General features: G+C 46.4%; 3 protein-coding genes across 6 annotated transcripts; 2 read left to right on the forward strand and 1 right to left on the reverse strand.

Annotated features, from left to right (window-relative positions):
• LOC118233558 (vang-like protein 2) lies at positions 1–5,768 on the forward strand. The gene is made up of 7 exons (XM_035429315.1): positions 1–40; positions 449–597; positions 853–1,460; positions 2,154–2,290; positions 2,537–2,672; positions 4,473–4,719; positions 5,182–5,768. Exons 1-7 carry the CDS (start codon positions 1–3, stop codon positions 5,440–5,442), a joined length of 1,578 nt encoding a protein of 525 aa, XP_035285206.1. The 3' UTR covers positions 5,443–5,768.
• A 4,118-nt stretch (positions 5,769–9,886) lies between these two features.
• LOC118232800 (T-lymphocyte surface antigen Ly-9-like) lies at positions 9,887–18,106 on the forward strand. Of its 3 annotated transcripts, none has more exons than XM_035427922.1 (7): positions 9,887–10,330; positions 14,318–14,662; positions 15,155–15,418; positions 15,819–15,923; positions 16,935–16,996; positions 17,357–17,425; positions 17,632–18,106. In XM_035427922.1, the coding sequence occupies exons 1-7, from the start codon at positions 10,300–10,302 to the stop codon at positions 17,713–17,715; spliced, it is 960 nt and encodes a 319-aa protein (XP_035283813.1). In that variant the 5' UTR covers positions 9,887–10,299; the 3' UTR covers positions 17,716–18,106. The 3 variants fall into 3 exon arrangements, with proteins under 3 accessions (XP_035283813.1, XP_035283814.1, XP_035283812.1); XM_035427923.1 differs by lacking the exon at positions 9,887–10,330 and adding an exon at positions 10,656–10,953; XM_035427921.1 differs by lacking the exon at positions 9,887–10,330 and adding an exon at positions 14,081–14,223.
• A 1,208-nt stretch (positions 18,107–19,314) lies between these two features.
• On the reverse strand, positions 19,315–24,861 carry LOC118232802. 2 transcript variants are annotated; one of them, XM_035427929.1, is made up of 4 exons: positions 24,758–24,861; positions 20,616–20,921; positions 20,005–20,295; positions 19,315–19,673 (listed from the first exon to the last, which is right to left on the reverse strand). In XM_035427929.1, the coding sequence occupies exons 1-4, from the start codon at positions 24,822–24,824 to the stop codon at positions 19,372–19,374; spliced, it is 966 nt and encodes a 321-aa protein (XP_035283820.1). In that variant the 5' UTR covers positions 24,825–24,861; the 3' UTR covers positions 19,315–19,371. The 2 variants fall into 2 exon arrangements, with proteins under 2 accessions (XP_035283820.1, XP_035283821.1); XM_035427930.1 differs by lacking the exon at positions 19,315–19,673 and having other exon boundaries at positions 19,680–20,295.
• Between the last annotated feature and the right edge of the window lie 1,504 nt (positions 24,862–26,365).

A 26,365-nucleotide genomic window follows, 5' to 3' on the forward strand; every position in this document is an offset into this window, starting at 1 on the left:
ATGAGTACTAAGTTCGCCCTGTGTTTTGGCACAGTGAGCAGTACTAAGTTAACCCTGTGTTTTGGAACAAGGATGAGTACTAAGTTAATCCTGTGTTTTGGCACAGTGAGTAGTACTAAGTTAACGCTGTGTTTTGGCTTAGAGAGCAGTGCTAAATGTACCCTGTGTTTTGGCTCAGGTAGCAATACTAAGTTAACCCTGGGTTTTGGCTTAGAGAGCAGTATTAATTTAACCCTGTGTTTAGGCTCAGAGAGCAGTGCTAAGTTAATCCTGTGTTTAGGCTTAGAGAGCAGTATTAAGTTGTCCCTGTGTTTTGGAACAAGGATGAGTACCAAGTGAACCCTGTGTTTTGGCCTGGGGTGTAGTACTAAGTTAGCCCTGCATTTTGGCTGAGGGAGATCTGTACTGAGTTAACCCTGTGTTTTGGCTGACGGAGATCTGTACTGAGTTAACCCTGTGTTTCGGCGCAGGGAGAGGAGGGAGCGCCATCGCTCTAAGAGCAGAGATGGCAGCAGCAGCAGAGGGGACAAATCCGTCACCATCCAGGCCCCCGGAGAGCCCCTCCTGGACAACGAGAGTACCCGTGGGGACGACAGGGTGTGTACCCCAAAATCTCATTCTACACCAACCCTGTCTCTGTGTTCCTTTCACTGTACCCCAGCTGTCTGACTGTGTACCCCAAACTCCCCAAGGCTTTCTCTTTCTCCAGTGTCACCTTTGAATTGACTCTCTCTCTCTCTCCACCTCTCTCTCTCTCTGACTCTCTCTCGCTTTCTCACCCTCTCTCCCTCCCCAATCTCTCATTCTCTCTCTCACTCTCTCTCCCCCCCCCCCCCCTTTCTCCGCGCGCAGGATGATAACTGGGGCGAGACCACCACGGTGGTGACGGGCACGTCCGAGCACAGTGTCTCCAACGAGGACCTGACGCGCGTCTCCAAGGAGCTGGAGGAGTCGTCGCCGCTGGAGTGCCGTCGGTGGGCGGGGCCCGCGGTCAGCGGGTGCCTGGGCCTGTTCGCCATGGCGACGCCGCTGGCCTTCCTCCTGCTGCCGCAGCTGCTGTGGCGGGACCGGCTGGAGCCCTGCGGGACGCCCTGCGAGGGGCTCTACGTGTCCCTGGCCTTCAAGCTGCTGGTGCTGCTCATCTCGTCCTGGGCGCTGTTCCTGCGGCCGCCCCGCGCCACCCTGCCGCGCCTCTTCGTCTTCCGCGCGCTGCTCATGGTGCTGGTCTTCCTCTTCGTGGCGTCCTACTGGCTGTTCTACGGCGTGCGCGTGCTGGAGCCGCGGGAGCGGGACTACCGCGGCATCGTGGAGTACGCCGCCTCGCTGGTGGACGCGCTGCTCTTCATCCAGTACCTGGCGCTGGTGCTGCTGGAGGTGCGCCACCTGCAGCCCGCCTTCTGCCTCAAGGTGGTGCGCTCCACCGACGGCGCCAGCCGCTTCTACAACCTGGGGCACCTCAGGTACGCCTGCCACGCCCTGCCCACCTCACCCTGCCACGCCCTGCTATGCCCGCCGTGCCCTGCCACGCCCTGTCCACCTGACCCTGCACCGCCCTGCTATGCCCGCCGCGCCCTGCCATGCCCTCCACTCCCTACCACGCCCTGCCCACTTGAACCTGCCACGCCCTGCCCACTTGAACCTGCCACGCCCTGCCCACCTCACCCTGCCACGCCAAGCTACGCCTGCCGCGCCCTGCCATGCCCTCCACTCCCTACCACACCCTGCCCACCTCACCCTGCCACGCCCTGCTACGCCCTGCCATGCCCTCCACTCCCTACCACGCCCTGCCATGCCCTCCACTCCCTACACTCCCTACCACGCCCTGCCCACCTGACCCTACCACGCCCTGCCATGCCCGCCATACCCTATTACCCTTACCACACTTTGGCCATGTGCACCAAACTCTTTCATGCCCCCTCCACATCCAGCCATTCCCCTACCACAGTCCTCCAAGGCCTCCAACCCCCCCCCCCCCCCCACCCCCACAAAACCTTAATGTATGAATGCTAACTCTTTAAACAGAGAGAGTGTTTGTGTGTGTGTGTGTATTTATTTATGGTACAGTTTACAGAGAGCTGCAGTGTGGGTTTTGGAGCTGTACCATAGTGATGATGATGATGATGATGATGGGATGTGTGTGTGCTTGCATGTAGCATACAGAGAGCTGCAGTGTGGGTTCTAGAGCAGTACTACAGTGATTTCCCTGTCTACAACCCGGCCCTGCTTAACCTGCCCAAGTCCATCCTCTCCAAAAAGATGTCTGGCTTCAAGGTCTATTCCCTTGGAGAAGGTAGGAAGCTGCCCTTTTCTCTCTCTCTCTCGGTCTCTCTCTCCTTTTTTCTTTCCTTTCACTCTCTACTTGATTTTCTCTGTCTCCCTCTTCCTCCGCCTGCCTCTGTTTCCTTCCCTCCCTCCCTCTTGATTTCTTCTTTCCAGTTTATTTTTTCCACATTTATTCCCTATTTTGTTTATGGGACTGATGTGTTGATTGGCTGACTTTGATTGCTGTGTTTTGCCCGATTGGTTGATTCCGCAGAGAACAGCACCAATAACTCCACAGCCCAGTCTCGGGCAATGATAGCGGCTGCCGCTCGTCGCCGTGACAACTCCCATAACGAGCTGTACTACGAGGAGGCCGAGATGGAGTGCCGAATTCGTAAACGCAAGGCCAGGTGAGAGAGTGCACTGCCAGAAGTGAGAGTGCACTGCCATTGGTTCTTCTAGGCTGGGGGCGGGGGGGGGGGGGGGCGGAGAGAGTGCACTGCCATTGGTTCTTCTAGGCTGGGGGTGGATGAGGGGTGAGAGTGCACTGCCATTGGTTCTTCTAGGCTGGGGGGTGAGAGTGCACTGCCATTGGTTCTTCTAGGCTGGGGGTGGGGTGAGAGTGCACTGCCATTGGTTCATCTAGGCTGGGGGCGGGGGGGGGGGGGGGGGGCGGTGAGAGTGCACTGCCATTGGTTCTTCTAGGCCGGGTGGGGGGGTGAGAGAGCGCATTGCCATTGGCCACTGGTTCTTCTAGGCTGGGGGTGGGGGGGGGGGGTTGAGAGTGCACTGCCATTGGTTCTTTTAGGCTGGGGGGTGAGAGAGTGCATTGCCATTGGCCACTGGTTCTCCTAGGCTGGGGGGTGAGAGAGTGCATTGCCATTGGCCACTGGTTCTTCTAGGCTGGGGTGGAGGGGGGTGAGAGTGCACAGAAATTGGAAAATTGGAAAATTGCGAACCGAAAAAACAAAATTGGTAACAGAAAAAAAAATTTCTTCCTGAGGTGACTCAGGAACTCCATGAACTCAGAACTTTACTGAAGCATGATCAGTCGTGTCCGAGTGGGTGGGTCTGTTTGTACACAGCTGTTTACTGCTAGTTTAGGCTTCACTGCCGCTATACTCTCCAAATAAATTTATTTACCCAGGGTAGGCTCGCTGAGCACGGATGCTCTTTTGCAGCAATGCCCTGGTTCACACTCACACACATTCACACCTGGGAGCTGCCCAGTACAACCACAATCCTCGATTGTTGGCCACTGAGCAGCTCCACTGGAGGGAGAGAACATTTTTTATGCCAATTAAATCAGGGGATGATTAGGTGGCAAGTTTTTGCGAGAGCTATATCTGGGATTTTAGCCAGGACACCGGAGAACCCTCTACTCTTTGCGAATAGTGTCATGGGATCTTTAATGACTCATCCAAAAGACGGCATCTCCTACAGGAAAGTGTCCCTGTCACTGCACTGGGGCATTGGGGTTTATTTGACCAGAGGGAAGATTGCCCCCCTGCTGGCCCACCAACACTACTTCCAGCAGCAACTCAGTATTCCCTGGTGGTCTCCCATCCAAGTACTAACCAAGCCCACACTTGCTTGGCTTCAGCCAGTCGGCAGGAGTAGAGTGCGTGGTGGTTTGGCTGCTGGTAAATTTGGAGCTGGTACCATTACTGTACTTGTCCTAAATTAAAATTTCCCTTCAACAATAACATCACGTTCCAAGACTGCCTGAAATTTGCATGCCGAAATGCATTGAAGGACATTCCATTGGGTGGATTTTCCCATCATAGTTGATCTGATAGAATTAGCCATAGCATGTGGATGCGGTGGCAGCTGTAATTGCTCCTCCATGCCTGGCGGGGGCAGTAAAGGTAATATCCACCCAACAAAACAACAAGATTTTATTGATAGTGGTGGTTGTGCTTGCTCTTCCCAGGCTGGTGGTGGCAGTAGAGGTAATCCACACATTGATAATGGTGGTTGTACTTGCTCTTCCCAGGCTGGTGGTGGCAGTAGAGGTAATATCCACACATTGATAATGGTGGTTGTACTTGCTCTTCCCAGGCTGGTGGTGGCAGTAGAGGTAATATCCACACATTGATAATGGTGGTTGTACTTGCTCCTCCCAGGCTGGTGGTGCCAGTAAAGATCATATCCACCCAACCAGACAGCAGGATGTTATTGATAATGGCGGTTGTACTTGCTCCTCCCAGGCTGGTGGTGGCAGTAGAGGAGGCCTTCACGCACATTAAGCGGCTGCAGGAGGACGAGCCGGCGGCGTCGTCGCCCAAGAGCGCGCGGGAGATCATGGACCCGCGGGAGGCGGCTCAGGCCATATTCGCGCCCATGGCCCGTGCCATGCAGAAGTACCTCCGCACCACCCGGCAGCAGCCCTACCACAGCATGGAGAGCATCCTCACACACCTGCAGTTCTGCATCACGCACAACATGACGCCCAAGGTGAGAAACGAGTGTACACACACGCACGCACACACACACGCAGAGACGCACGCATGCATGCACGCGCGCACACACACACACACATACACACACACACACACACACATGCACGCACGCACACACACACACACGCAGGCACGCACGCACACACACACACACAGACACGCACGCATGCACACACACAGACACACACACATACACGCACACGCACGCACGCACGCACACACAAACACAAGTACATGCATGCACACACACACACATAAAAGCGCGGACACAAACACAAGCATACATAGACGTGCACATGCACACACAAATACACAATAACACGAACACACATGTATGCACAAAAACACACGCACACCTACACACGCAAACACATGCACACACACCTGATTCTGTATCAGACTCATGAAGTTCCTTCAAATCACTCTCTCTCTCTCTCTCTCTCCCTCTCTCCCTCAGGCGTTTCTGGAGCGTTACCTGAGCCCAGGCCCGACGCTGCAGTACCAGAAGGAGAACAGCAGGGGGCGAGAGTGGACGCTGGTGAGCGAGGAGCCGGTGACCTCCGCCCTCCGGCAGGGCCTGGTCTTCTCCCTGCGCCGCCTGGACTTCGCCCTGGTCGTCACGGTGATGCCCATCCCCTTCCTGCGTCTCGGGGAGGAGTTCATTGACCCCAAGAGCCACAAGTTTGTGATGCGGCTGCAGTCGGAGACTTCCGTGTGATGCAACCTCACCGGCGGCTGTTTCCTGACACGCGGTAGCTCCCCACCCTTCTCTCCAGAAACCATACAGAACTCAGTGCTAGCTGCACAAAAGTGTAACACCAGCTCATTGACCAGCCTAGTAGGAACATCAGCATATTAACCAGTAGTCGGGACCCGTCAGCAATGGGTAACTATTGACCAATCACTGGCCTGCTTTCCTTATGGTTGTTGGAGGACCAGGCAGGTCTCGTTCTGGGGACCCAGTGAAGGGACCCCACACGTCCCCCATCCCCAAGCCATGCCCAACCTTTAATCCTTACCCCCCCCCCTTACTGCCTTACCCCCCCCCCCCCAAAAAAAAAAACACGCCCACCTCCCTGTCTGTCATCTGTGCATATTACTGACAGCCTGCGCCTTAATCACATTCAAACCGTGTTGCCAAATCCTGGCCCCTCTGCTGACAGGCAGGTGTATGAAGGCTCTTTACTGTGTTTTTAAAATTTTTTTATTCAACTGCCAAATTGGGGTCCACGGAAGGAGGTGGTTTTTACAGACACTGCAGGACTGAGTAGATGTTCTGCGAATGTTTTCTTGACTTGTTTGGGAGATGTGTAGAGGTAACCCACACAGGCGGGTGTGTAGATTGGAGACCTTCCTGGCGTAGTGCGTGCAGAACCGTGCATGTGTGTGTAGATGTAAATGTTAGTCACGCCATCGGCGGATGAAGACCTGGTTTTTCTGCATGGACGCATGACGGGGTACTTCCCTCCAACTTCCTGCCAAATTGAGCACCGTTCCAAGATGCCTCGTATGAATGGCCACTTGACCATTTCACAGCTGGTCACTTGATGTCCACATCCATTTTAAGGGCTAGCAACTCGGTACCCTGAAATACACACAGCTGGACCCCACGAGAACCCAGACCGCGCTGCCTGGCTGATTCACTTGTTTATAGTCACTGACTGGCTGATTCACTCACTACTGACTGACTGTTTGACGGATTTGCTCACTTACAGCCGTGGACTGACTGACTGATTAGTTTATTAACAGCCACTGACTCTGCGTATTTACTCATAACCACTGACTGATTCGCTCACTGTGTGACTTACTTACTGCTGGACACACTCACTTGGTTGATTAACTGACTCATTTCATTGTTTGGTCACTGAGCTTCCTAGTTCCTCTTACCTTGAATGTAATCGCTAGGGATGGTTTTACTGGCTGACTCCACGCCGTGGCCACAGACCAGAGGCGCGACCGGAGTGCGTCACCGGAAAGTAGCCGCTAACTTTGAGTGTTGGGCTGGGCCGGGCTGGACTGGGCTGAGCCGGGCTGAGCCGGGCTGGGCTGAGCTGGGCTGGGCTGGGCTGGGCTGGGCTGGGCTGGGCTGAGCTGGGCTGGGCTGGGCTGGGCTGGGCTGAGCCGGGCTGGGCTGAGCTGGGCTGGGCTGGGCTGGGCTGGGCTGGGCTGGGCTGGGCTGGGCTTTTGCTGGGCTGGGCTGGGCTGGGCTGGGCTGGGCTGAGCTGGGCTGGGCTGGGCTGGGCTGGGCTGGGCTGAGCCGGGCTTGACTGGGCTGAGCCGGGCTGGGCTGGGCTGGGCTGGGCTGGGCTGGGCTGAGCTGGGCTGAGCTGGGCTGGGCTGGGCTGGGCTGGGCTGAGCCGGGCTTGGCTGGGCTGAGCCGGGCTGGGCTGGGCTGGGCTGGGGTGGGCTGGGCTGGGCTGGGCTGAGCTGGGCTGAGCTGAGCTGGGCTGAGCTGAGCTGGGCTGGGCTGGGCTGGGCTGGGCTGGGCTGGGCTGGGCTGGGCTGAGCTGGGCTGGGCTGGGCTGGGCTAGGCTGGGCTGGGCTGAGCCGGGCTGGGTGTATTCCACGATTGAGCCTCCGTGCGAACCACAGCCTCGTGCTGGCGGTCTGAGCGCTGAAGCGTCTGGACGGGCTGCGGCGGCATACGCTGTGCGTTTGGTGCGTACGCTGTGCACTCTGCTCCTGAAACTAAACCTGCAAAGATCAGCCGGCGCTCTGCCCAGACAGCTGATCTGGGATCAGCATCCCCGTCATCGATTCTCTCTCTGTAGCCTCTGCGTAACAGCTGGCGGCTGATCCAGGATGGGAGGGGGGGGGGGGGAATAAAAAATCGCCCAGTTTGGTTTTTTGTGCAGGCTTTTGCCTTGAACATGCTCGTCCGTGTGCGGTGGTACCACTTCTTGTCACACTTTTGCAGCGATGCCACACACGGATCATGTGACGTTTGTGGCCGTGCACAGCAATGCCAGTGCAGTCATGTGACAGGGGCCTGTGTTCCGCAATTCCATTCTGGTCATTGACCGGACCCCATGTGCATCAGTTCTACTGTGGTCATGTGACAGGGGCCTGTGCAGCAGTTCTACTGTGGTCACGTAACAGGGGCCTGTCTGCAGGCGAAAGATTGTCAATGCCTGTTGTTTTTGTTACTGCCAAAGGTGTCTGTGCTTTCTGGCAGCTCTGAGCCACTGTACTTTTCTCTTGTGTAATGAAACAAAGAACTGAATTGTTTTTGTATGAATACAGTAGATTGTTAAACATAACAAAAGGCAAAACAAAAAAAAATGGAATCTAGTTTTGTCCAACGGTTTTTAATGCATGCTGGGCTCTATGTCACATTTGTGCTTTTATTTGTTTTGTTTTTTATAACACAGGAGATTTGAAGTGATATTAAACTTTTTTTTAAGAAAGCCTGTGGTTGTGAGGAGATTTGTAGATTTCTGTTTGGTGTGAGTATGCTTTTTGATAATTCTAGAACTAAAGTGTTGGATTAATTTTTTTTTAAATAAACCTTTTTTTCTGTGGCCTGCTGCTTCCACTGTCTGTTCTGTTCTAACTGATGCAGTATTGAGATGTTGTAGGGATACAGTTGAGTTGGGGTGGGGGCAGGGGTGACTGTGTCTTGCATATAAAATGAAAAGTGAAAGTGTCAAACTCTCTGTGCTGTATATGTATGGGGCATGCTGCCCCACCAAGCCATAACTTAATCGGTTTATAGGAACACTAATATTTCATTATAATGTTGTCCACGGACAAAGACAAATCAATCAATTTTAGGATGAGTGCAATTACCAACCACAAAGACAGTCGTGACCCCCCAAACCTAACCGTGCACCAGAACCCCCCTGCAGTGCCAACAGCCAGGCACTCAAACGCATTACTGTGGCCAGCAGCCCTGCTTACGGCCATGTACAGTTTTCTCCACCGACGCACATCTGGCTTAAGCATTTTATTGTGGTATGAGGGTTTCGGTCAGCTGGGCTCATGACGTGTTGTGGCATGGCGGTGGCTTCCGCTGGTTGATTGGGTACCTGCAAAGTCCACCTGTTAAACTGTACCTGAGGCGTCCTCTCTGACTCCTTCAGAGGAGAGCCTCGCTTATCTGCGCTCGCAAATCGATAGCCGCAGTCAAAGCAACAAGCTCTGATGTTAGCATGTTAGCACGTGAGCTAAACTGTGAGCATGTTTGCATGTGAGCTAAACTGTGAGCATGTTAGCATGTGAGCTAAATTGTGAGCACGATAGCATACAAGCTAAACTGTGTCCATGTTAGCCTGTGAGCTAAACTGTGAGCACGTTAGCATGTGAGCTAAAATGTGAGCACGTTAGCATGCGAGCTAAAATGTGAGCATGTTTGCATGTGAGCTAAACTGTGAGCACGTTAGCATGTGAACTTAATTGTGAGCACCAGACCTGGGTCAAATACGTATTTGTTTTGGATTCAAATACTTTTCTGTGCTCCATTGATCTTGCCTGGTGTAACTGAGCCTTCCAATATGACCAGAAGGTACGGTTTGCACTTTTTGAGAGTATTTAATTGGTTCCAATACACCAGACAAGATCAGTAAATTGTAGAAAAGTATTTGAATCCAAAACAAATACATATTTGACCCAGGTCTGGTGAGCACGTTAGCATGTGAGCTGAGCTAAAGAATGGGATGTCTCCTCTGGAGCAGCGAGGAGTGCGATTGGTTGCACTGGCCTGAAGACCGTTGGCCGTCTTTAGCTGAGAAGGCGGATTCTATCTCTCATGCAGAATTGCTGATGAGAGCTGTGGTTTGAAACTGGCAGCGGAACGGCCCCTGCTGCGACACTACACTACGCTATGCTAACGCAACCTGACAACCGAGGCCGAAGACCTGTTCACTGCCAAATGCTCTACCAGGCAGCGCCCTCCATCCAGAATCTGGAGAGATCTGGTGTAACACGTGCGCTGAGAGCGGGAGGTTTGATTTGACGGCTCTGAGCTGCTGGGTGCCCGCATCTCTGACCGTCGCGAGTTGAAGTGTTGAGGTGGCGTTGTGATCAGCTCGGCCCGAGGCGTGTGGGTGTGGCGCTCTCTGGAGCCGAGAGGCAGGAGATCGCGCTTCCTCCTTTTTTTCGCACTTTGCTGTGGAAAGGGTATTTAAAAATAAACTGTTGTCTTTTGTCTGCACTCTGACCAACATGCAGACCGCTGAGCTCAGAAGCCACAGGAAGTGATCTGCGCACTGAACAGCAAACACTCACCGACACAGATGCCTCAGTTCAAATAGAATCTTTCTCTCTTTCTCTCTCTCTCTCTCTCTCTCTCTTTCTCTCCCTCACAGACGCACACAAACTCAGACCTACTCATTCACACCAGAGACTAAGTTCACACACACATACATACATAATAAACAGACCGACGCTGACACACAGACACACACACACAAACGCACCTGCACACAAACACACACACACGCACGCACACGCTCTGGCGTGTACACACAAACGCGCGTGCACACACACACACACACACTGTTGCAGCGAAAGGAAGCAGTTTGTCAGTGGGCGATAAAGAAGCCCTTTGTCATTTCTGTGGAGCTGGTTTTGCATCATGTCCTCTGCAGTGCTGACTGCTCTTCTGGGTAAGTGTGGAGACAGACTCACTTCATCTCTCCCTCTTTCTTTCCTTCTTTCTCTTCCTTCTTCTTTCTGCTGAACTTGTGCTAACTGTAACTGCCTCAGTTTGTTCCCCTTTTTTGTGACTATACTTTTATAGTTTTTTGTCAGTTTTTAAATGATATAATCATTGAAATTTTACATTTTTTATTTTTTATTTTAATCTTATAACAGGGGTGTCCAGTCTTATTTGACAAGCACCGGTGTGGGTGCAGGCTTTTTTTGTTTTAGCCCTGACTATACTTTGGCTTTTTGTCAGTTTTTAAATCATGATATAATCATTGGAATTTTACATTTTTTACTTTTTTTGTTTTAGCCCTGATTTTGTTAAGACACCTGATTCAATCAAGGTTGTGTTTGAAGACTGTGATTAGTTTAATTAGTTTGTTGTAGTGCTGGGCTACAGAGCAAAAACCTGCACCTGCTCCCGGATAAGATTGGACACCCCTGTCATATAATGCTGGAAATATGTTATTTTATATCCATATAGTCATGTCGGGTGGTGACTGTTTTTTCATCTTGATGTGTAGCTGAAGCTCTGTCTACGTTCAGTGCTGCGAGAGCTCTAATTCTGAAGCCTCCCTTGCATGTATGTGGGTTCATGTGCTTTAACATGCTTTTGTACATATGAAAGGCTTTATATAATGATACCTTGCTAAAGATTTCTGACCTTTCCCCTGTTTTAATACAAGAGTTCGAAATCAGAACTCTCCTCAACCCAAATTCATACTTCAGATCCACGCAACCTGATTTATATATTATATATATACATTGAGTGAGTGCCATAATGTTTAGGACACAGATATTTTTTGTCGATTTGGCTCTGTACTCAACAATTTTTAACTATGTGAAAAAATTCACATACCGTTAAAGTGCACATTCTCAGTGCAGCACTTTTTTTTCGTTAGGGGCACCATAATGTTTGGGACAGATTAATGTTATGTAAATGAAAGTAGTCATGTTTAGTACTTTGTCACTTATCCTTTGCATGCATTGACTGCTAAAAGTCAGTGACCTATAGACATCACCAGGCTATCTACTCTGGTGATGCTCTGCCAGGCTTGTACTGTAGCCATCCTCAGCTCCTACTTATTTTGGGGGCTAGTGGCCATAAGTTTTCTCTACAGCATATGAAACACATGTTCGATTGGATTCAGATCAGGTGGCTGACTTGGCCAGTTAAGAATTTTCCAGTTTTTGGTTTTGGAAGAACTCTTTTGTTGTTTTGGCAGTATGTTTTGGATCATGGCCTTGCTGTAGGATGAAGCGCTGTCCAATGCATTTGGAGAAATTTGGTTGCACTTGAGCCAATGAGATGCTTCTGTACACTTCAGAGTTCATTCTGCTGCTGTTATCAGCTGTTACTTCATCAATGTCATCAATGAAGACAAGTGAGCCAGTATCTGTGGCAGCCATAGCATTCCCAAAACCATAACGTCCCCACCACCACGTTTCACAGATGAAGAGGGGAGCTTTGGATCTTGGGCAGTTCCTTTTGGCCTTTGCTCTTGCCATCACTCTGATACAAATCAATCTTGGTATCATCTGTCCACAAGAAGTGTAGATCTCTGCAGGCTCTTTTAGGTACTTCTTAGCAAGCTGTAAGCTGGCCATCCTGTTTCTGGAGCTAGCTTGTGGTTTGTATCTTGTATTGTAGCCTCTGTAATTCTGTTCTCAAAATCTTCTGCGGTCCGTAGTCACTGACGCATCCACGCCTGCCTTCTGAAGAGTGTTTCTGATCTGTCAGACAGGTGTTTGAGGGTTTTTCTTCATTATGGTGAGAACTCTTCAGTCATCAACAGTAAAGGTCTTCCTTGGTCTACCAGACCCTTTTTTTAAATGACTGAGCTCACTAGTTTCCTCTAAATGCTGTTCCAAACAGTAAGCCTATGGTTTGGCCTATGTCCCTGGCTATTTCTGTCTTACTTCTGAGTCTCATAATGGCTTCCTTGAATATCATCGGCAGAACTGTGGTCCTCATGTTGACAAATAGCAATAGTATACTTCAGAGGCCATCAAAAGCCTAGAATCAAGACTAGATACTGAATGCTACTGAACGCAATTGGACACCTGAGTAATCAGAAACTCCTATTAAGCCATTTGTCCCAGAGAGGTGCCCTAAAATGGCTGTATATAAAAAGGGCTGTAATTTCTATGGGGTGAAACCAAAATGTATAAGAACACCATTAAACCAAAGCAAGGAATGTACACTTGTTAACCACATGTGAATTGTTTGCTTACAAATCTGAAATTGTGGAGTACAGAGCCAAATCAAAAAATATATATATATATATATATATATATATATAATATATATATTTATATATATGCCTCTTTGCCCCCAGACATTATGGAGCTCACTGTATACACATATCCCGATAACTGCATGACTTTTATTGCAGTGGCCAAGAATGAAAACCATTTTTTAGTTCCCACGTGGAAGGTTTTGCAGTCAAAACTGGAATTTTTTTTTTTTTTTGGCTGGACCGCAACCGCAACTAGCTTTTGACCTGGTCTTGTTAAAGAAGAATACAGAGTGGTCTGAAAGTAGCAGTAGCATGGCATTTCCATAGGGCGGCTTAGCCGTCAGCCACAGTGGCTCCACCCCCCCCCCCATACCAGGTTCCTGAACTGGCCAGCTCTACAGCAGGATTGGCTGCTCTGGGCACTCTCCAGGTGTTATGATGCACCTGTCCGATTCCTAATGGCAGAGAACATTTGACTGCGCTCTGGGGGCACATTCGGTGACTGATTATTTTCATCCCTTTCTCCTGATCTGTTACTTTCTGCAGCTCTGGTCCTCGTTTTGGAAGCTCACAATTCAGTCTTTGCTTGAAATTAACTTCCTTGTCAGAAATGACAGAGACGGATGTATTTCTTGCCTTTAATTTTTCTTAAATGATGGATGATGATGATGATGCTGATGATAATTATTATTCTTTTTCTTAAATGATTATGATAAACAACAACAACAATAATAATAATAATTATAACAATTATTATTATTATTATTATTATTATTATTATAGAAATTGTATTATAGATAAAAACAAAACACAAAACACGACAAAAGCCACGATATATAAAGGCAAACTTGTCAACTGACCATATCCCCAATCATGACTAACTCAGACAAGAAATAACCAGAGCAGGAAATGGTGGGGGGGGGGAGGGGGGGTGGGTGGGGTGAGGGCGTAATGTTCCGTTGGCATGCAATGCATGAGTCCGCTCAAGTATAGTTCTTTTCTCTCCACCAGTGGTGCTTTGCAGTTGCTGTTTAAAATTAAAGTGAAAGTAAAGAAATAAGTTAAAGTGCATCTGCAGAGCTTTGACGTTGACGTTATTAAATGAATATAAGCGCATTATATTGGCACAAATGCTCAGTACCATCCGATATAACCATGTCTCTTCAATTAGGCTACATGCGAGCAATGAAATCATTTTTATTTGCATCGCAAAATTTCATCGCCATTATTTAAATTTGTGGATACATGTACTCTTCGTTCGCTGCATCAACACATAGAGAATATTCATGGAAAACATCTGCAATATGCAATTTAAGCAATCTTGAAGTGTATATTTTGTTAAAGATAACCTTCATTGTGGGTTGTGCTTTCATTAGTGTAAGCTAGTTATTAAAACTTATTTGTCATTTCTCTCTCTCTCTCCCTCTCTCTCTCACACACACACATGCACATGCACACACATACACACAGGTTGGATAGCTATAATCATTTCTGTTCAAATAAAATGTTATATCCAAACAAGTGTCTGCAGTTCCACTCTCCAATATACTTACTGCTTTTTCTGTGGGCCAGTGAAAATTCAGCCTTTGGAACACCACTAGCCACAGTGCCTGGTGAGCCAAATGGTCATTATCAAGCCCTGAACGGTTTTGTGTCTTATTAGTAATTGTGCTCTACTAACAGTTGTGCTGCTGCTGTTATTCCCAGTGCTGCAGGTGTCCAGTGTGCACGGGACTTCACTAGTGCTGAATGGAACCGTGGGGGAGTCCATTGTGCTGCCCACGGATGAGGAAGGACCAATCAGAGGACCAGGCTTCATGGAGTGGTTAAAGAACAATGTTAATGTCATCGGATTAGTGCGCGAGCAGGACAGCTCACCTTTTGAAACCAATAGGATAAATGAAGCTTTTAAAGGGAGGCTGATTGTGAATTATGAAACCGGGGCCCTGAACATTAGTTCTCTGAGAGAAGAGGATTCTGGGGAATATGACTTTACTGGTATAGTATCATCCGGGTCCCTCAGGCCAAAAACGATACAATTACACATTTATGGTGAGCACCTCAGTGTTTGTGTCTGTAGATCTCTTGAGCGGTAATTAATGAAGCAGTGTGTTTCAGAGTTTGTGTCTGTAGCTCTCTTTACTGTAAATAATGACACAGTGTGTTTCAGAGTTTGTGTCTGTAGATCTCTGAGCTGTAAGTAATGACACAGTGTGTTTCAGAGTTTGTGTCTGTAGATCTCTGAGCTGTAAGTAATAACACAGTGTGTTTCAGAGTTTGTGTCTGTAGATCTCTGAGCTGTAAGTAATGACACAGTGTGTTTCAGAGTTTGTGTCTGTAGATCTCTTGAGCTGTAATTAGTGAAGCAGTGTATTTCAGAGTTTTTGTCTGTAGATCTCTGTCCTGTAAGTAATGACACAGTGTGTTTCAGAGTTTGTCTGTAGATCTCTGAGCTGTAAGTAATGACACAGTGTGTTTCAGAGTTTGTGTCTGTAGATCTCTGAGCTGTAAGTAATGCTGTCGGTGGTCTCTCTCTCTCTGCAGAGAGGATTGTTTCAGTGCAGGTAACCTCCCAGGTGAATAACAGCACAGACGGCACCAGCTGTCACGTGACCCTGAGTTGCAGTGTGATTGGAGGCAGCCAGGTGGTGCTGTCCTGGAGCAGAAATGGAGAGAACATTGCTGGAGCGGAGAGCAGAACTACCCTGACTGTATCCCTCACCCATGTAGAAGAGAACTACACCTGTACAGCCATTAACCCCATCAGCTCACAAAGCAACACAGTGACAGCCGGGCCCTGCCAAACAGGTCAGTCTCTGATTAGCTCAGAGTGCCATTAGCATATAATCAACAGAAAACACATAAACCGACTCTTATTTACAAACTTTACGTTTGCTTGACTACGATAATTCTGCCGCTGCTGCTGCTGATGATGATGATGGTGATGAGTAGTAGTTGTATTATTATTATTATTTTTATTAATTATTATTATTATTATGGCAGCATGGTGGTGCAGTGGGTAGCACTGTTGCCTCACAGCAAGAAGGTCCTGGGTTTGAATCGGGAGGAAGAGTTGCCAGAAGTGAAAATAAGAAATTGGAATGAGTCCATGTAGCTGAACATGGACGCCACCTCTGATGAAAAGGTTTCTCTCTTTGCTTGTGTGTTTTTATGCGTGCGTGCATGTGTGTCTGGTGTGTTTATTCAGGAATCACAACCTCCCACTACATCTACATCGCAGCAGGGGGAGGGGGTCTCTTGGTGGTGATGATGGTCATCACACTCATGTGCATTCTGAAGAAATCCAAGAGAGGTAAACACCCAATCAGGGAAGAACACAACATAGACTCACCCAATCAGCGAAGGACACGACATAGACTAGCCCAATCAGGGAAGAAAACATCATTACTGTGCTCGGTCCGGACATAGAATAAAGACACCCAATCAGGGAACAATTCAGAATGTGATCAGCCAATCAGGGAAGGATTCAGCAGGAAGTGTCCACAAAGCTACTCCCCTGAAGTCAGCTGTGACTCTCTCTGTACAGCTGTGAACCTGTGCGTGGTTTCTCTCGGTACGGCTGTGAACCTGTGGGCGGTTTCTCTCTGTATGGCTGTGAACCCAGTTTATCTCTGTCCAGCTGTGAACCTGTGGGTGGTTTCTCTCTGTATGGCTGTGAACCTGTGGGCGGTTTCTCTCTGTACGGCTGTGAACCCAGTTTATCTCTGTCCAGCTGTGAACCTGTGGGCGGTTTCTCTCTGTATGGCTGTGAACCTGTGGGCGGTTTCTCTCTGTACGGCTGTGAACCCAGTTTATCTCTGTCCAGCTGTGAACCTGTGGGTGGTTTCTCTCTGTATGGCTGTGAACCTGTGGGCGGTTTCTCTCTGTACGGCTGTGAACCCAGTTTATCGCTGTCCAGCTGTGAACCTGTGGGTGGTTTCTCTCCGTCCAGCTGTGAACCTGTGGGTGGTTTCTCTCCGTCCAGCTGTGAACCTGTGGACAGTTTCTCTCTATACGGCTGTGAACACTGTGGGCGGTTTCTCTCTCTGTGGCTGTGAAGCTGTGGATGGTCTCTTTGTACAGCTGTGAACCGGTGGGCTGTTTTTCTCTGTCCGGCTGTGAACCTGTGGGTGGTTTCTCTCTGTCCGGCTGTGAACCTGTGGGTGGTTTCTCTCTGTCCGGCTGTGAACCTGTGGGTGGTTTTTCTCTGTACCGCTGTGAACCTGTGCACAGTCTCTCTGTATGGCTGTGGACCTGTTGGTGGTTTCTCTTTGTACGGCTGTGAAATTTATATGTGGTTTCTCTTTGCTTTGTGGTACTCTAGAAGAAGCACATGAAGACACCACTGTGTATGCTGAAGTTGGAGATAACTTGCACACACAAAAGGTGATTTTTTTAAAACTTTTGAACAATCTGAATTACATAGGCAAATCCCCTTTAAAATAAGTAATTAATGTTCTGCTAAAAAATACATTCCTTGTGCATTAAATAATATGCCATTATAAAAGAGAACTGTTTTGCCTTTCTGAGATAAGAAAATTAATAATCTGTTTCCTATAATTAATATTGCTTTACAACCTTAAAGCATCAGTTTAGCTTAATGAACCAAACATTGGAGCAGCTTGAATGGACTGAGTCATCAATCACTTGACCAAGGTCAGGGTTAGAGTGGTGAGACATGATGACAGGTGTGAAGCAGTGTCATGTGGAGATGACCTACATAAACTTTGACCTCTGGTTCTGCAGGGCTCAGTGAACAGCCAATCTCCTCAGCCTACAGATGTGAACACCTTCTATGACGTCATAAAGGGCACAGTAAGTCACCGAACATCACACAAAATCACACCTGTCACAGTGATGACATCACAGTAGAAATTTTTCAGTGATGTCACAGTAGTTCACAGTTACAGGAACCCACAGTGTTTAAAAGCCGTGACTGGTTTCTGTCTCTGGCTCGTACAGTGTTTAAGAGCTGTGATTGGTTCCTGTCACTGGCTCTGACTATATTTTGTGTGAAACAGGGTACCCCTGCTGCACCCTCCACAGTGTACGACATGGTGAAGCTGGATCGAGCGACACCCAGTCAGTACCAGGAGGTGCTCTGAAACGGACCGGATGACGTGGATCGACAGAAATCAAGCAGTTTGTCGGCGCTTTCAAACAGGGTTCATTACCACTTTTTAAATTATTGCTGATACATTCAGATTCACAAACTAGAACACGTTAAAAAGTAAATCTGAGTGACTCAACAGCTCAATCGGTTTGTATAGTGCAGAATCTCATATTTACCTGGGTAGTGGGTACACATGATACATTTATATGGACTTATTGTGGTTGCCTTGAGAACTGTCAGAACCTGCTACAAAATAGCAACCCAATTCTATATTAATGCTCTTTTCTTTCTTTTTTTAATTACTAATTTGAAGCCTACTTCCCTCCTTTGTTTATTCAAAATGTACTGTAAGCGGAGGACAATAAACATCTTTTTTAAGGTTACTTGCAGCTTCAATGTTTATGTGATAAAGACTTCCATTGCAGAGAGCCCCATGCATGGTCAAATCGCAAGACATGGGCTATAAATCAACACATAAATGGATTTATACATAAATTGGTTTTTTTAAATAGAGGGGGTTGAATTTACAGCTTTACAGAGACGACTTCCACAGACACACAGAAGCCTCTTGATTACATGCTTTAATTCAGGAGCTGCCCAGCCAATTTAGGGCTCCCTGTTACAAGAGATGTACTGTCCTGAAGGTTTTCGCTCCAACCCCAAAACCATGCACACTTCATTCAACAGCTAGAGATCCCATTGAGCTGCTTATTAGTAGAATGAGTTGTGCCAAATTATGGTTGAGATGGAAATATTTACACCCTGTGTCCTCAGCCCCCCTTGGGCCTGGGCCCAAAACAAAATGAAACACCCCCCCCCCCTCGCCCCATGACCCCCCCATCTACAGGTGTGCAACACATAACTTTGGCAAACAGGGACAAAACAGATCCAGCCAAAGGCAATTAAACAGCTGCATACAGACCCGGTAGGCTATTCCACACATTGACTGCTCTGTATGAAAAAATTCTTCCGAACAACTTGAAATATACAAACTTAAAATTCATGCAGAAATTGTAAAAAAAAAAAATTTTAAAAAAAGAACAAAGAAATGTGGCCTTAATTTAATAGTTTAACAGACCTGCCAACCTGTACGCATTTTGTGTACCAACCACGCAATTCTCGGTCAAAATACGCAGGTACAAAATGCCAGTTGAAAATACGCAAAAAAATAAAAATATTGTAATGTAATTACGGAAAACAATCACTCAATACAAAACAATACCGTACATTTATTCGGTATTTAAACTACATTCCTCGGATTGAACCAGATGCTACGACCTTGTGCTTGTGGTTCTGCAACCCCTCCCCGACTCTTACTCACTCAACCCTTTTCAATACATTCATTTTAGAACACAACTTGCCGTTAGCTGCTCCACACCATCCCGGACCACAAGGAAGATGTTTCCCGATAGTAAGATAGCCAAACAGTATGGCTGTGCCAGAACTAAGTGTTACACTGACTTGTGGTACTCAAAATATTTCCCCAAGGTTGGCAGGTCTGGTTTAATAGTTTAGTAGTATTAATTTGACATGATTACAAGAACACAATGGGAAAATAACGTAAAATTCAGCTTACAAACTTATATCGGAATGAATACAAATAACTCAACAAGTAATATCGATTTGACAAGGTCATGGAAAATAATATTTACACTTCTGGAGGAACTCCTCTTTTTTCATGGATAACAGTATCAACCAAATTTGAAACTGGAGGTCCTTCTTCTTGAGCACCATTAGCATCTGTTCTGTGATTGTTTTCGTAGGGTTCATTAAAGTCTGTCTTGGATTCTCTCATCTCGACATCATTAGAATCCATTCTGTTTTTGTTCTGTTTGTGAAATGTTTTTTTACATGCAAACAGACAGCAGCACAACAGACAAGAAAAGGGTAACCCAACAAAAATTAGAATGTTTCGCGAACGTTGAGTATGACCAAGTTTCTTCTTAGGATCTACAACAAAAATAAATAAATGAAAAGGATCAGCTTGATATGCAAATATCAATCACCTGAAATTCACGAAATATACATACTGTATGCATTACCACATCAGTAGCCTCACTTGGCAGGTTTATATGCTTATGGTACCATGAGCCTGGCCAGGCTGCTCATAAATGTATGGTATTATGAGCCTGACCAGGCTGTTCGTAACTGCAAGTCTTAAACAAAATAATGGCAATAGGGATTGGGACGCAGGTTTTGTGTAGTGGAATATCTGGTTTTATAACAGGAATTGCTTCAGTAGTCTCTTATTCTGATTGGTCGAGACACATTCATTCCTTACCAGGCACAGTGGCGGGGCAGACCTGTTTAACAGGAAGCGGGGGGGCGAAGCTTGTGCTGGCGGGGTTGCTGCTGCTACAGTTGATGGCGTCTCTGGTTGCCGTGATCAGTAACCGCGTTGAGTTGGTGGAGTCATTCCTGGCTGTCTCCTGGCACATGAGCTTGCCCGGTCTAAACTGACAGAGCGATGCCACCCAGAGGCCGTGGAGGGTAGCGCACCTCACAGACACATTGCAGAACCAAGGCCCTGACGTGTTGCTCAGAACCTCCAGTTTAGGCGTGTCTGCCCGTTCTGTTCGGGTGAAGAAATATTAAAGGTTAATCTCCGAAACTCGAAGTAAGTCGGAATGTAAAGGGTTTGCTGTTTTGTTGTATGTGTGTGTATGTTTATGTGTTTTTGTGTCCTTAGAGAGAGAGAGACAGAGAGAGAGAGAGAGAGAGAGAGAGACTGACTGACTAGGCTGTTCATACAGTAACTGCAAGTTTACACCAAATTATGGCATTTGTGTGTGCTGAGAGAGAGAGAGAGAGAGAGAGAGAGAGAGATTTTGAGGGGGAGTTTAGCTTGAGTCTCGACTGAGTTGACCCAGCGGACTTGAAGCTTTTGCTCACCATAGATCATCAGCTTGACTACAGCGTTGTGTTTGCTTTTGCCTTGAGAGACTGTCACGTTGTACGTGTCCGCGTCGCCCATCTGTGCCCGGTTGATTAGAAGAGAACCGTCTTTCGTGTTCAGTCGTAACCTGTCCCCAAATCTCTTAGGGTCTGTTGTCAGAATTCTCGGCTTCAAATAAAAGGCGATTACACTCTTGCCAATCGTCCACCGGACCTCTGAGGGACTGTTGTACGGAGATCCGGAGGGCAAAGTGACAGACCCATTAACGATACCGTTTACGGTAAACAGGGCTTCACCTGTACCTGCAAAACACACGTACATTCACACGTCCCGGTATTAACTTCATAGACAAACAGAACATACTGATATGTTTGGAACCATTTAGCGTATATGTATTACTCTCGATTCGTCCAACGATAATAAGCGTAAACGTGTGTGTTCTTAAGGTGGAGAATCAGGTTGCCAGAGTGAGAAAAATACACAAACCTACAGTCTTGTGCCAATTCCCATGCTAGGTTTTGATCTCAGTTGAAAGAACATTTTCTGTATTAAAATTAAGCAGTTTTGTCATAAGCTAGTAAATGTACAAAATTTGATTTTGTATGTAAATGAGACCAAGAAGCAATTCTCATTGGAGTGGGAATTTCACACGCAGGCAACCAGATCTATTTACTGATCTGGTATTACACAAGCATACACAGTGAAATGTTCAGTGTAAAATCAACTCTTATAGTGTACTTATGGACTCATATGTACTCTGTAAGAGCTGAGTCAGCACTGGACCTTTCACCGTATGAAAATTACTTTTAATGATCAGAAAAGAACTACAGTCTGAGCAGCAGTAAAAGACATATAAAGAACATGCCTAATTAAACTTCACTGAATAACAACAACAGGAACAACAACAAGAACAATAATAATAATAATAATAATAATAATAATAATAAATAGGTAGACAGAATTTGGATTTTCATTTCTATATCTCATAACTCAGATTATTGTATTTCTGAATATGATAATTGTAATAATACATTTAATATATGTATATATATATAGGGTTGGGATGGCAGGTATGCCATCTCGCCAAGTTACACTCAGCCCTTAAAAACATTAACAGACAGATTTCATAAACAACTTCACGTCCACACAATAAAGCCCCAAACTAAGGGGATTTTGCGTTTTCTCCTTCTTCTTCCTCTTCTTCTTCTTCTTCTTCTCTTTCTTCTTCTACTTCTCATTCTTATTTTTCCTGCCGCCTATCCCACTAACAACATGTCTCCCCATTGGACATTTTACAGACACCAGCCAAATCTCCACCTACACGACCCAATCAAAAACTCGTATACACACGCAAAATACCCATACCTTTTTACTTTTTGAAACATTTCCAGTTTAAACAGCTAGCCTGCCTGTGGCCTAGTGGGCAAGGTTACAGTCTTGGGAACATGAGGTCGGACATCAAGTCCAGCTAGGAACATGTTTCTTTAACCTGCTTTTGCCTTCACTAATAATTGTCTACTACTTCTCAATTATTGCTTTTGCACCATATCTACCCGCCGTTCACCAAACGTATACACTGCATTATGACGTACCGTCTGCACGTTCAGTTATTAACCGGCTACAATATTGCAAAGCCATATGGATTCAACCGGGGCTCTTCTGTGCTTACTGGCCTGTGTCCTTCTTTAAAACCACGGACAGGTTTGCTAATGATATTTCACGCATTGCATAGCTATGTCACGGTGCTGCACTAACAAAGTGACAGACTGGTAAACCTCCGGTTTAAGGCTTGAATCCCGGCTCGCCCTCAGGCAGATCATTTCCTCTTTTACACTAACGTTTTCTTACGCTTATATTTTCTTTACCAAAACTCACTCACGGCCACCCATATGCATTTCATGACGGCAAATGTATTCCTTTTATTAAAAAGTTACACCAGTTCACCACTGTGCCATTTGTACTAACTATATTTCTTCACTTGGCTACCGTACAAAAACCTTCTTATCAGCAAACGCCACCTTTCTACATTCATGTTACCTCGCCCTGTTCTCTATCTGGCCACATACAAACAATTACTACGTATGCACGTTCTGCAACTCTGCATTAAAACATTACATTTAAAATCATGACTCACTCATAATTACAACTACTACTGAACATGACAAAAGCACATCAGTGCAATAGATTACACGTTACTTAACTCTCCACTTCAATGACCAGCATGTTATACAGACTGTTATATATACCGTTCAATAAGGAAACTAAGCTCTATCATTTCTCACACTGTTGTTATTTTCTCATATGCAAAGCCTGCTGGGCCATATGCGTCTGCTCCTATTCTCCACTATCAAGTTTTCCGGTTCTAGCTTAGCAAAACAGCGAAGAGGATTTCTACCTGCAGATAAGCCTATCAAAATGCCTTATAAACTTTACAAACACTAAAAGTGCATCTCCACGACAACAGAGCAGGACAGAAGGCTACACAAGTTGCGACCTAGGGAGCTATAATTTTACGGGCTTGCTGATTCTTTTGTCAATCAAGGCTCGTTAGATGGCCGTCAAATCCCTGAGTACATACACTGGCCATATTTAACCTGCGTTTCTCATGCGTTTACGCTTACGCCACCGCACCCTTTGTCACAGCCACTGTTTTACATATATAGCGAACCGAAACTGGTAAACGGTACACGCTCATCGGACTGTACAACTTCACACAAGGATAGCCATAATCCACAACCGTTTCTTACAGGGTCACTTCGCATTTCTCACTCTCATAATAAAACGCTTTGCAAAAAGAAATGATATCTCATAAAAAACACGTTTTCAACGTACAAAAATGCCACGGTATTCACACATACAAGACATACACTAGCTATAACTCATTCATTCAGACTGCCAAAATCCAGGCCTGCCATTAAAAACAATGCTACCCAATATTTCCTCAATTCTTTCAAGTCACTTGGCCCTGTGTTTTGTAATCTTACCATTTTACAATGTCATGCACACTTTGTGTCAGATCAATGTGTCGAATATTTTGAATTGCCTCATGGAACACATTGAAATTCATGTAGAAAACTGCTGGTCAGTAACTACAGGAAGCATATTTCTCCAGAAAACATATGTTTACACTTCTGAACTGAATTTCAGTAAATGTACAAGTGATTGTATATTTGCTACGTACAATACATACTGCATGTAAAATACATATTGTACATACATACATAGAGAACTTCTTTATCCCCATGGGGACATTTCCCTCGCAGCATGTTACATTCACATTTACGAACAGACATTTATACCAAGAAACATACAATCATTCACGCAACAGAAAGGCTGGGCAGCGAAATACATACATACCAACACAAATTGGACATATAGACGCCTATTCAATCAATCTTGACTTTGAGAAAGCCATCCACACATATGTTTGGCCTGTCCATGTACTGCATGCTTATACACACAGGGCCAAGTGACTTGAAATAATTGAGGAAATATTGGGTAGCATTGCTTTGGAATACATCTTATTTCATTTCAGTGAGGCAAGATAGCCTATATTGTTTGTTGTACCGTAACTTGGCATCATTTGGATATCAATACTTTTAATGGCAGGCCTGGATTTTGGAAGTCTGAATGAATGAGTTATAGACGGTGTATGTCTTGTATGTGTGAGTAACTTGGCATTTTTGTACCGTCACCCGACTTCAAATTTTGCCAAACGTTCTCAAGTCATAAAAGCAAGAATTATATTTCGGACATATTTTACAAAAACCTTTTTTTTTTAAACTACCAAAACTCACCAAAATGGTGCCTCTGTTCCAGAGGGACAAAATGTATTTTAGGGTTCTGTTACCTCTAAAGTACAGGCAATCCAAACCCATGACCTCCTGGCCCTGACACACCATTGTCCACCTGAGTTCGCTTGTGACAGATTTTTACTGGTTATTCTATCTTCTCTCTTCTAGTGTTAAGCAGCGAAGCAACCCTTCCATATCCTGGTAAAAACGACTGAGCTTCTGCACTAGTCGACTGTTCCGTCACCCCGACTTCAAATTTTTCTGAACGTTCTCAAGTCATAAAAGCAATAATTATTTTTCGGACATATTTTACATAAAATGTTTTTTAAAAAAATACAACTCACCAAAATGCAGTAAAACGGAGTTAAGGAGCAACAGAAAGTGCGCAATCTTTCCTGTCATGGCTGACATTTTTTTTTTTAGTGCAATAAGGAAGCGGAAGACGAAACCTCTCCCTACGAAACCACGGCTCAGAAGCAGGGTAAGGCGTTATGCTCGTCCCCTGCCTCTGTTGGTCTGGGTAGTGCAGATGGAGGTAGTTGCCTGATTGCCTAATTGCTGATTGCCTCCACCTGCCTGTGGCCCAATATAAGCCCAGTAGTAAGAGGCAGGGGAGATCTTTCTTTCGGGTGGTTTGTGGTTGGCTGTGTGTTTGTGTTTTGTGGGTTGCATAGAGTTCTTTGCTTTGAGATCTTGATATTCAAACCCTACATGCCAGCCAGATCCCTCCGTTCTGCTACCTCAGGACGCCTAGCACCTCCCCCTCTTCGCACCTGCACTTCCAGAACACGTCTCCTGTCTGTTCTGGCCCCACGATGGTGGAATGACCTCCCTTTGGAGGTCAGAACAGCTGAGACACTGACCCATTTCAAACGACGACTGAAGACTCACCTCTTCAGGCTGCACCTCTCCCCATCCCTTCCTACCCCCCTGTAAATGACTGTAAGCTTAGGGTTGTAACTAGGCAGCTGTTTCGTAGGTGACTTAGGTGCATTAACTGTCTTAACTACTGCTTGTATTTTTTCCATAGACTGCATTGTTGCCGTTCTCGTTGTTTAGTGTTAATCAGTTTAACCTTCAGGGTCCAAGTTGAACTATGCGATTGTTCCCTGCACTTGGACCGGTACTTCTCTCTAGGGGTTTCGTCATACTTGTTCCTGGTTATGGTTATACACTTTGTTGTACGTCGCTCTGGATAAGAGCGTCTGCCAAATGCCTGTAATGTATTGTAATATAATCTTCTTTGGGGTTTCTTTTGTGTAGCTTGCGTTTTGCTTTGTGGTTTTGGTGTTTGTGAAGATCCTTTAGTTTGGTAAACTTTGTGGGTTTTCTTTTGTTTTAGTTTGTGTTTTAGTTTATTTATTGTAATAAATGTCTGAGTTTTTAAATCAGTTTTTGGATTGTTTTTGATACATTTCAGGGTTTCCCACAGAAAAGTTGTTAGGCCCGGTGGCAAGTATCTTTTGACGGGGGCCGGCGGCCCAGCGCGGGCCGGCGGCCAAGTGTCTTTTTTGATGGGGGCCCGGCGCGGGCCTGCGACAGACTGATGGCAGCATTTACAGCATAGCATAGTCTTACAAATAATCTGACATCAATGTACAGACTTGGAATGCTGTGTTCTCAACAACAACAAAAGAAATTAAAATAAACATTATCAAAGTTTTTGCACTCCACAAAAAACTTGTATTCAAGTCCTGATTGGCTACTGAATCTTACAACAAGCCTTGGAATGCTGGGCACATTTAAATAGGGATGGGAATCGCGAACCGGTTCCAAGTTGTCCTATTCACTGGAATCGTATGGCTCCGAGCTTGTCGATTCCGCTTATCGAAGCCAGCATGTTTTTACGACAGCTGCGCATTGCAAAACAATGACGTAACGCCTTGGGGGAGGCACGCACGCAGGCGGCCTCTCTCAGGTGTTTGTTTTGGACGGCAGTTGTCACAACAAAT

This window comes from Anguilla anguilla, chromosome 8, assembly GCF_013347855.1.
Source record: "Anguilla anguilla isolate fAngAng1 chromosome 8, fAngAng1.pri, whole genome shotgun sequence".
NCBI classification, from domain to species: Eukaryota; Metazoa; Chordata; class Actinopteri; order Anguilliformes; family Anguillidae; genus Anguilla; species Anguilla anguilla.

Bases quoted from the DNA above. Each gene is read 5' to 3' on its own strand.
- LOC118232802 (XM_035427929.1), bottom strand. From the start codon at position 24,824: ATGTCAGCCATGACAGGAAAGATTGCGCACTTTCTGTTGCTCCTTAAC. The intron at 20,922-24,757 runs GTGAGTTGTATT...TGTGTTTTGCAG, and splicing joins CTCCGTTTTACTGCATTTTG to GTACAGGTGAAGCCCTGTTT. The intron at 19,674-20,004 runs GTAAGGAATGAA...TTTTTGTTGTAG, and splicing joins CTGCCCCGCCACTGTGCCTG to ATCCTAAGAAGAAACTTGGT.
- LOC118232800 (XM_035427921.1), top strand. From the start codon at position 14,115: ATGTTATATCCAAACAAGTGTCTGCAGTTCCACTCTCCAATATACTTA. The intron at 14,224-14,317 runs GTGAGCCAAATG...TGTTATTCCCAG, and splicing joins ACCACTAGCCACAGTGCCTG to TGCTGCAGGTGTCCAGTGTG. The intron at 14,663-15,154 runs GTGAGCACCTCA...CTCTCTCTGCAG, and splicing joins GATACAATTACACATTTATG to AGAGGATTGTTTCAGTGCAG.
- LOC118233558 (XM_035429315.1), top strand. From the start codon at position 1: ATGAGTACTAAGTTCGCCCTGTGTTTTGGCACAGTGAGCA. The intron at 598-852 runs GTGTGTACCCCA...CTCCGCGCGCAG, and splicing joins GTACCCGTGGGGACGACAGG to GATGATAACTGGGGCGAGAC. The intron at 1,461-2,153 runs GTACGCCTGCCA...GCTTGCATGTAG, and splicing joins TACAACCTGGGGCACCTCAG to CATACAGAGAGCTGCAGTGT.